General features: G+C 42.9%; 1 protein-coding gene across 2 annotated transcripts in view; it reads left to right on the forward strand.

Moving 5' to 3' along the window:
* Adarb2 (adenosine deaminase RNA specific B2 (inactive)) overlaps positions 1–10,715 on the forward strand; it is a 532,727-nt gene that overhangs the window by 464,949 nt on the left and 57,063 nt on the right. Inside the window, exons 5-6 of one of the 2 annotated variants that reach the window (XM_031358852.1) lie at positions 4,768–4,936; positions 8,557–8,708. The exons of the other annotated variant lie outside the window; for it this stretch is intronic. Of the exons in view, the coding sequence (XP_031214712.1) occupies positions 4,768–4,936; positions 8,557–8,708 (321 nt within the window). The remainder of the gene's footprint in view (positions 1–4,767; positions 4,937–8,556; positions 8,709–10,715) is intronic. 2 annotated transcript variants of the gene reach the window in all.

Here is a 10,715-nt window from a genome sequence, read left to right on the forward strand (position 1 = left end):
TTTTTATTGTTATAATATTTTATAAATTTTAAGGAATATGACAAAAAAAGATATTGTAGGTATTGAAAAGGGGGGTCTCTAGGAGGAGTTGGGGTACAAAAGGGAAACAAGAATGTTATTTCTAGAAGACTGACATTCTCATTTGTTAATACTCTATTTAGTGATACCTGGAACTGTCATTCCAAAGAAGAATAAAAGCACAAGTTGAGTGGAAAAAAAAAAAGAATGTGATTTAATTCCATTTACTTAAAATATGTTTTTAAGTGAAGGAAGTTGATGCTAGGTCTTCTGAGGATGCTCAGATCTTTTGTATAAAATGCTGTCATATTTACACATAAACTCTGAACATCATTTGTGCTTGAGCCATCTCTAACTTACTTACAATGCCCAACACAAAGTAAATGCTATACAAATAGTTGCTACATTGCATTGCTTAGGCAACAGGATGGCAAACTTATAAATGTTCTGCGCCAGCTTTTGAAGAATGACTGTTTAAGTTCTTGTATACATATCTTTGATGACGCGGGTTAATTGCATAAAATAACTGGGTACTTTCTGTGTTAAACTGTTCACTTTAGTACCACCTGGTGAAAATACAATGTATTTCATCCATGTTGGTAATTTTAACTAGTGGCATAGTGAAAAAAATATAGAGAAATTGATGAAAGAATTTTAATAAGTTTGAATTTTTAAAAAGATTTTAAATGGGCAGCTATAGGTTTGTATACTATGGCCCACCGCACAGCTCTGCCTACCTCCCAGGAGACTTGCTCTAACCCAAGACACACAGGGGAGGCCACCACATCAATCTTCTAGACTGCTGGGACCTCATCAAGCCCAGTAGCCAGGGGCTCTGCCCCTCCCTGTTGGAACACCATCTTCCTTCTAGTCTGCTTACATCTGCAGTTGTGGATCAGAGCACCACCCCCCAACCCACAGCTTTGCCTGCCTCTCAGGAGGCCTGCTCAAACCTGGGACACACAGCTCCCCTTATTTGCCTTCTGTGATGCTTGCTCCAACCTAGGAGTGGGTAAGAGCACTGACTGCTCTTCCGAAGGTCCTGAGTTCAAAATACCAGCAACCACATGGTGGCTCACAACCACCCATAATGAGATCTGACGCCCTCTTCTGGTGCATCTGAAGACAGCTATAGTGTACTTATTTACTATAATAAATAAATCTTTGCTGGGCAATCGCAGCACTTGTGAGGCAGAGGCAAGCGGATTTCTGAGTTCAAGGCCAGCCTGGTCTACAGAGTGAGTTCCAGGACAGCCAGGGCTACACAGAGAAGCCCTGTCTCGAAAAACAAACAAACAACAAAACAAAAGAGCTGAATGGGAACAGAAGGAAATTCTGCTACTGCTTCCTCCCATCTATCCCTGTAGCTTCTGAGGGAGGAAGAAAGCTTTAAGACTTCCAGTGTGAATCTCCCTGCACTTCCATTGTTATTATAAATTTGTGACATTATTCTTAGGTGTAAGATTTGAGAAATAAGCCGGGCGGTGGTGGCGCACGCCTTTAATCCCAGCACTTGGGAGGCAGAGGCAGGTGGATTTCTGAGTTCGAGGCCAGCCTGGTCTACAAAGTGAGCTCCAGGACAGCCAAGGCTATACAGAGAAACCCTGTCTCGAAAAACCAAAAAAAAAAAAGATTTGAGAAATAAAAATTTTATATAAACACCTAAAATCATATACACGCATATATACATATATATCATATATCATATGAAATATATATGTATGTGTATATACATGTTTATGCATATATGTGATCATATATGATACATGTATGATATGTGTATGTATATATATTGTTTTAGTTTTCTAAATAAAAATAATAGGTATCTATATAATAATAGGTATCAATAGATATACATATATGTGACATAAAAAAATAGAATCAGAAGTGTCTAGGGATAAAGAGGACAGTAATAGGAGTGAATGAGAACATGAAGGTAGGGTTTATAGAGAAATGTATTCAATGTACAATATATACTTGTATTAAAGTGTCCTCTGTATGAGCCAGATGATAGAGAGTAGAGCCATGAAATGCTGTCTTCTGGGCCTGACATGGCCATTGCACTCATGAGCTCATAGCAACTGCAGCCACCTGCATGAGAGTGGGCCCATCAATATTCCATCATAGATGAGGAAGAGATTCAAGTGAGCTGGCCTTTCCTTGAGAAGCCATTGTCTTCAGCGGTGTGCTTACTGGTGAGTGCCCATGCTCCAGTAGATACCCATCTATCCATGATCAAATGAGTCTCAAAATAAACCAAAAACAAAACAAGAAGACATAAAAGTGAGACAATGGATGCTTACCAGAAAAGGTGAAGTTCATGAGGGTCAGATGAGGAAAAGAAAGGGTGAAGAGATTAATGTGATCGGGAAGTATTATAATATATGTATGAAAGAGTTTTAAATGTTCTTGTATAGTTACAGCACCGTGTTCAATGAACATATCCAAAGAGAAAAGGTATGTAAAGATTCAAGACACACACATAGACACGTGCCCCTAAATCACAGCCCACCCCGCACCCTGGAATGGGATCAGAACCAAGTCCAGATCCCAAGCAGCTGCCATGGGCACAACTCAAAGCTCCTTCTCAAGGATGCTGTCAGTTGTGGTAGCCTCAGAGTAGGACCAGTCATTCTATCTGCACTGACCATTCCATGCTGATATGGTCTCCAACCCTAAACAGGACAACCTACAGGAGGGATAATCCACTCAGACATTGCTTCCTCAGCCCCAGACCCAGAATATGAAATGTAACTGTAGAGCAGACGTGTTCTGAACTTGACTCTGTGCCATGTCACAAGCCTTCATACTTCTGTGCCCTGAGTGACTCCATATAGACCCCATAGCTATATTGCGCTTTCACCTTGCTCTTGAGGCATAAGATGTACATAAAACACACACTCTTAAGTGTTCCAAACCACTGAGCCTTGTTTCAGCTTCAGGATAGACCTCTACTGACTGTAAAGACATCAGTACTCTACTGAGGTACTAGGCTTCGAAGGGCAGGTGTCCCCACAGTGCTCGAGTGTGTTCGACTTAGACAGGGAAGCACATTGTGGATAGAAGGTGAAGGAATGAGGTGATCTGAATTCTACTACTCACACGGATCCTGAAAGCTGAAGGAAATAAAAGCCAATGATCATAGACCACAAGTAGGCACAGGTGTCTCCCCAACATCTTGTATCCTAGTAACTTTCCCCATTGTTGTGGGAAAACACCTCACAAGAAGCAACATAAGAAAGGACAGGTTTGCTGTGGCCTACAGTTCCAAAGGCAGGAAGGCATATTGGCAAGAGATGGATGGTCATGTTGTGCCCATGGTCAGAAAACAGTGACTAGGAAATGTGGCCTGTTATGAAATGTCAAGCCTGTTCCTGGTGATCCACTTCATCCAATGAAGATCCACCTCCTAAATGTTCCACAACCTTCCCAAACAGCACTGCTGCCTAGGGAGTGAGCTTTCAAATGCATGAGCCTGTGACAGACATATATTCAAGTCACACTTAGGGCCACCTCTCCACAGAAAATGCAAATGTGTCATTCAGGATATAGGCCAGGCTAGGAGTCCTTCTTGTTCCCTCACCATGTTCTGTGTCAAACCCTTCCCCATCAGTGACTCTCTCAGAGAGGATACAGCTGTCATTCTGGAGGGTAGGGACCTCTGGCAAAACTTCTGGAGGTTGAATTCATGTTGCTACAGCACACATGAATGAGAGCCCAACCTCTTAGAGTGTCATTAGGAGCCCCTGCAGTGGCCCTCTTCTCTTCCCCCAGAGATAGGTTTATCTATGACTGTCAGTCCTTTCTAATATCAATATCTCTTCAGGATTTTACAACAACAACAACAACAACAAATCCCTTACTTCCTTACCAGGTCAGCAGCCACTGGGGCAAAACTCAAGGATGACCATGCTGCTCCTAGTCCCAGCTCTCAGAATGATGTCTATCAACCCAGCACCTGACTTTTGAATGACTGTACAATGTAATAGGAGGAAATATTTATTTTTACTGTGGTTTCTGAGATTACAGTCCATTGTTTCTAGAAATGGCATAGGATAGAGAACCTTGCATCTTAGTGGGCTGGAAAGCAAGTAAAGGGGACGATCTATATTGGTCTTAGTTAGGGTTTTACTGCTGCGAACAGACACCATGACCAAGGCAATTCTTATAAGGACAACATTTAATTAAGGCTAGCTTACAGGTTCAGCTATTCAGTTCATTATCAGAAGCATGGCAGCATCCAGGCAGACATGGCACAGGAGCTGAGAGTTCAATATCTTGTTCCAAAGGCAAATAAGAGAAGACTGGCTTCCAGGCAACTAGGATGAGGGTCTAAAATCCCACATCCACAGTGACACACTTTCTCCAACAAGGCCACACCTCCAAATAGTGCCACTCACTTGGCCAAGCATATACAAACCACCACAATACTCCACTTGCTTTTTCTTTACCCTCTTTTGTTCCATGAAGGTTCCCAGCCCAAAGGATGGTGCTATCGCATTCAGAATGAAATTTTCCCATCAGTTGGTCATCGTTGGAAACATAAATATACCTTGAAGCATGTCTAACAAGTCTCCTATTTGATTTTAAATATAGTCAAGTTCACAATGAAGATTAATCAAATCACCATACTACCATGGATGTCAGCCATATAAGCACCAAGATTGGTGTCTACACAAAGGTTGAAAAGTCCCCTGCAGTGGGGTCCTTGAAGCCTAAGCTGTTCTGAGAACCTTCTGTGTCCCCTAGGCTTGGACACCAAACAAGCACAGGTCATCGTTCTGTCTTCTGGAACCAAGTGTATCAGCGGTGAACACATCAGTGACCAGGGGCTGGTTGTCAACGACTGTCATGCTGAGATCGTGGCCAGGCGGGCATTTCTTCACTTCCTCTACACTCAGCTGGAGCTGCACTTGAGGTAAAGGGGCCCCTGGCATGGGCTGGACTACACATCTTACTTAGTGAGAAGCCAGGCAACCAGATAGTGGGAAGGTGACCCACAGCCAGCTCATTCACTTATCTTTGCAGATCCTATACATAGTAAGTGACTGTGTACCACATATTATCTATTTTTATTCAGACTTGGAACACCCTTTGAGTACCACACAGACCTTGAAGTGTTAAATTTCCAGATGTCTGCATTACACTGAACATCTTATTCCAAGAAATATCCTCTTTGCCTACAGGTTATACACACCACCACCCCACAGAAGTTCACAGGCATAGATGAACAGGAATAACACTTGCCATGACTAATTCAATTTTGGTAATTTCTCAATTAAAACATTTGGGCAGCTATGACAACATCCCTCAAACAACAACTTCCTTTATGAAACTCAAATGTCAACAAGACCACCGGGAACAGCCATCCCTGGGTCTTCCATGCCTTTAATAAGCTGTTTATACAGCCAGCTACTCAAATTATAAACTTCAATGGGAAAAGACAACAATACATTTCACAATATAGATCACAGGGGTTTTCTCGAAAAAAAAAAAGAGCAACCACTCAAAGAAGGGAGAGGCCAGGACAAAAAAAGACACCATAGGAAAAAAGGAGAAAGAAGGGGGAAGAAGAAAGAAGGAAGAGAGAGAAGAAAGGAAGGAAACAATAACTTCACTATCTTGGGAAACAGGAGCCATTGCTCTCTGGAACTGTAATTCCATTGATTGATTTGAACGAGTGTTTGGTACAAAGTGAGATGATTTGGATCCGTGTGCTTGCTCTCTGGTAAAAGTTTCATTTCAGTCATGAGAAGGTGCCCAGTTGACATTGACACCTCTACTCAATTCTGACAAAATTGTGTCCACTTCAAGCAGGGCTTAAAGTTCAGTTATTTATACAAAGGGAAAAGGGTCCCCTCTGCTCCCTGGTCAGTTTGGTTTGAGGAATTTCTCAGCTAGCACAGTTTCTTAGACAGCATAAGGTTCTTTGTGTTGAGTTAGGGCCATCTCTCAGGTGCCAGGCTAGTAAGTGGGCTATCATTTTATTTCTTGGAGGACTGTGGAGTCCTCATCTCCAGGTTAGGCTGTTTCCATTGTGCAAACCAAAGGCAAACTACTCTTACAAAATACACAGTGGCCATCTTGATATAGATGTTCAATATTTTGTAGTCCTTGTCCTACAAGATCAAGTCACTCTGTCCTGATGGCCTCTGTTCTTCTCACATACCCACATTACCAAATATGTTCCATTCTCTAGACTTCTAGATGTCAATGTGACTAAAATCAATACTGACAGGCTTCAAGATCTCACCTCTTTTCTGGTTACACACACACACACATACATTTTATGTGTACATATACATGTGTGTGCATGTGTGTGCTTGTGTGTGTGTGTATGTGCATGTGTGCATGTGGATATCATAAAATAACCTCAGATGTCATTCCTCAAAAGCCATCCATCTTGTTTGTTTTGAGACAGGACATCTCACTGACCTGAAACTCCCCAAATAAGGTAGACTGGCTGGTGAGGTAGGAATTGGCCCTGTCTCTCTGCCTCCCTGGCAATAGGATCAAAAGCACATTCCAGCAAACCTAGATTTTATTTTACATAGGTTCTAGGGAACAAACTGGGATCCTTGTGTTTTCCAAGCCTCTCATATACATTTTAATAAGGACTTTCTAGAGTGAAGAGGTACTAAGAAATGTGCTCCAGTACTGAAGTTTCTGATGTCATCATTGTATCCATTAGGGAAAAGCAGGCTGCCACATGAGCAGGAATCTCTCTGGAAGACATCACACTCCTGTAGAAACACAGGTAGATTTGATCATGTGGACTTCATACACATTCCTGAACCAAGCTAGTCACAGTAGTTTAATTGTTGTGCTTCTCTTTGACACAATGTTCTTCCCTGGCATCTACCAGCTGCCCTTTCTGGGAAGGGAAGAAAGGCCTAAACATATGCCAAACAGACTCAAATAAAGGCAAAACCTTAATACACCAATTAATTTTATCTGAGCCTCTGGGCTGTGCATGATCTATTGCCACGTCCATTCAGGAAGCCTGGTGAGAGGTCAAATGGAAGAGATGAAAGCTGGAAATCCCTCAAATGTGGGGAAGAATACCCAGCTGCTCAGTTGGAATATGTCTCTGTCACAGAAGACAATTCGGCCAACTTTGCCCAGATTTGGATGCATTCTGGGCACTTGCACAACTGTCTGGAAAAGTCAAAGACAGTCACACCCCACCCATGTTCTGCAGGAGGGTGCCAACAATGGTTGCAAAAGACCTCAAGAAAAAGTAAAGTTTCCCACAATGGGCCTGGCTCTGCACTGGGGACCAAGACTGGGTGCAATCACTCCCAGGGCTATGGAAGAAGATCCACACATGATGGAGGAGTCCGCTTGGGCAGATGGAAGGATGTGGTAGTACACAAGTTTGTCGTAGCCTCAAGGTTTTCTGAGGAGAGCATGTCCATTCATCTGCATTTGAGATTTCAAGGCCCTGCAACACAGAATCCATCACCAATGGGGTAGAACATGTGTAAATAGCAAAAATTGCAGAAAATAAACTTCCAGAGGCTTGCAAGGAGTCCAGGAGAGAAAGCATAGCTCAGTTATTCAATGCCTGTTGCGCATCATCACTCCCTTGGGAGGACAGGCTGCTGAGATGTGCAGTTAGGGACTATGAAGAAGGTTTTGCTGGAGCAAGAGGAATACAAAGCTCCAAGTCCAGGAAGCATTGGTTTGTTCTAGATCTGCCCTGGATGAAAAGAAAAGCCAATTCTGTATTGTTTGCTGTTTCCACCTAGTCTGATAAAATCCCTCTTCCTCTACTGTACTTATTGGTACCCACTAAGACTACTTTAGTCAGTAGTGCCCCAGGACACTCCATGAATGGGGCCTTGCAAGCACAGAGGATTATGGTTTTATGGTAGATAACTGACTTATAAAAGATAAACTTAAAACAGCATAGTAGCTGAAGATATCATTCAGTTTGTAAAGTAATAGTCATACAGAATGAGAACCAGAGTATGACACTCAAAATTCATGCTTAAACCAAGGAACAAACAAACAAATCCAGTCAGGCAGAGTGGCACCACATGCTTGTAATTCTGGAGCTGAGGACAAGGAGGCAGACCCCAGGGGCTCATTACTTTCCTAGCCTACTTAGTGAGTTACAGACCAATGAGAGACCCTGTGTCAAAAAAGTAAATAAAAGTGAATGTCTGGATGTCATCTGACTTGTAAGGAATAACAACCAAGGTTGTCCTCTGACCTACACACATACACACACACACACACACACACACATACACACACACAAACAAACAAACAAACACATGCACTACAGAGAGAGAGAGTGAAGAGAGCAAAGAGAGCAAGAGAAAGCACTAAGTGTGAATGGTCAGGGAGGGTGGAGATGGAAACAATTCTGCTGATTGAGTTTGTTCATGCAAGGGCAAAGAGCATATGATGCATACAAGAAGTAAAAACTGGGGAACTAGTAATCCCATGAAACAAGACAAAAGCAAGCTCCTGTTGGAACGTCTCCATTTGTTTTCTTATCAGTGACCTACATCCTCTTTGTGTCCATAGCAAGCATCAAGAAGACCCTGAGAGATCAATATTCATACGTTTAAAAGAAGGAGGCTACAGGCTGCGAGAAAACATCCTCTTCCATCTCTATGTGAGCACATCCCCCTGCGGAGATGCCAGAGTCAACTCTCCCTATGAAATCACAACAGACTGTAAGAAACTATATATTTTCCTTTTGTCCATAAACAATGCCATCCCAGGTTCCTTCTGGCTAAATTCTGGCCCAGGCTAGCTGGACCCAGGCATCTTGTGTGTAGTGGGGATGGACGGAAGTGAATCACAACTACAATTAGCTACATACCTCCAAAACCTCAGTCTGAAATGCTCAGGTCATTGGCAGAAAAGTAGTCCGGGGTCTAAAATTAGCTTTTTAATTGCCATAGCACTCTGCTCTGTTTTAATAGGTCAGACATTCCCTATATCCCTGGCTGGAAAATGGAACCAAAGAGAAAGCAAATGAGAATTCTGTGGGGTGGAGGTGAGCTCACACTGTTCTTTTTTGCCTTCATCTGCAAATTGGGTGAGAAAGAAACTCAACTTTTGCAACATAGCCAGGGGCCAGTGTATTGTCAATTAACTTAAAAATTCCACTGCTCAGCCCTTCACTAGGACCCACAGCTCCAGTCACCTCTGTCACCACTGTGCAGCCCCAGGACAGAAGACAAGGTAGATGCCCACACCTCTTTGGTACCATTGATACCACTGCGTCTTGATGATCCGAGAGAAAAATCAAGTACTCTCACCTTCTCACTTAAATGATGCTCTATTCTATTATTGTAACATGCATACATCTTGCATACATTTGCGTGCATCCCACACATACACTCTTCCAATATTTTTTCTATTTTAAATCTTCCCTTATTTATTTATTTATGTGTGTGATGTGTGTGCATGTATATGTATATGTGTGTATATGTATATGTACATGTGCGCACAGTATACCTGCAAGAATCAGAAGACAACCTCAGCATCATCTTCACCTTCTGCTTTGTTTGAGACAGACTATCTTCTTTGTTGTTCATGGCTGTGTATATCAGACTCACTGGTCCATGAGCTTGGGGGTTCTCTTCCCTCAGCTTCCCATCTCACTCTAGGAATACTGAGATTACAGATGTGTAGTACTGCACCCAGCTTTACATGGTCTTCAGGTTTGCAAAGAAAGTTCTCATCATAACACACACACACACACACACACACACACTTTTTTTTCTAAAAACTTTAAGGTAGAAAAGGATTGTGTGATCTCACATCACTTAAAACATTCGCATTTCCCTTGATCTAAGGCTGTGTCTACTATCATGTAGACCAGGACATCACCACCCCCTCACCCTCTGTTTTAGTCAGGGTTTCTATTCTTGCATAAACATCATGACCAAGAAGCAAGTTAGGGAGGAAAGGGTTTATTTAGCTTACTTCCATATAGCTGTTTATCACCAGAGGAAGTCAGGACTGGAACTCAAGCAGGTCAGGAAGCAGGAGCTGATGTAGAGGCCATGGAGGGATGTTCCTTACTGGCTTGCTTCCCCTAGCTTGCTCAGCCTGCTCTTTTATAGAACTCAAGACTTCCAGCCCAGGGATGGCACCACGCACAAGGGGCCCTACCCCCTCTACAAACTTCTTTCTTGAAGCACCAAACATGCTGTTTGTCACCTGTGCAACTTCTTTCAACATTTGCTACTCTGGGGATGGGAAAGCTCAGAGCTGGAGGCTGGTAGTTTATTTTCTCAGATAACGTATGTCCATCAGTCCTCACCATAGAGTCCTGTCCTTTCCTCACGATATTGGAGGCAGTCAAACAGAACTGTCACTCAAGGGTCGTGTCATAGGAAGGACCGCCCACCAGTTCTCCCTTTTGTTGCCCAAATAAACTTGCCCCAAATTGAGACAGCTGACCTGATGTAGATGGTGATGTCAGCATATCTTTCTCTGATCGATGTGGGAATATAGAAGACTAGCTGTAGTACATGTTCTCATCATGGTAGTCGCTGTCCACCTCTTAGGGGGTAGGGCCCCTTGTGGGTGGTGCCATCCCTTGGCTGGAAGTCTTGGGTTCTATAAGAGAGCGGGATGAGCAAGCCTGGAGAAGCAAGTCAGTAAGAAACATCTCTCCATGGCCTCTGCATCAGCTCCTGCTTCCTGGCCTGCTTGAGTTCCAGTCC

This window comes from Mastomys coucha, unplaced genomic scaffold (assembly GCF_008632895.1).
Source record: "Mastomys coucha isolate ucsf_1 unplaced genomic scaffold, UCSF_Mcou_1 pScaffold7, whole genome shotgun sequence".
NCBI lineage: Eukaryota > Metazoa > Chordata > Mammalia > Rodentia > Muridae > Mastomys > Mastomys coucha.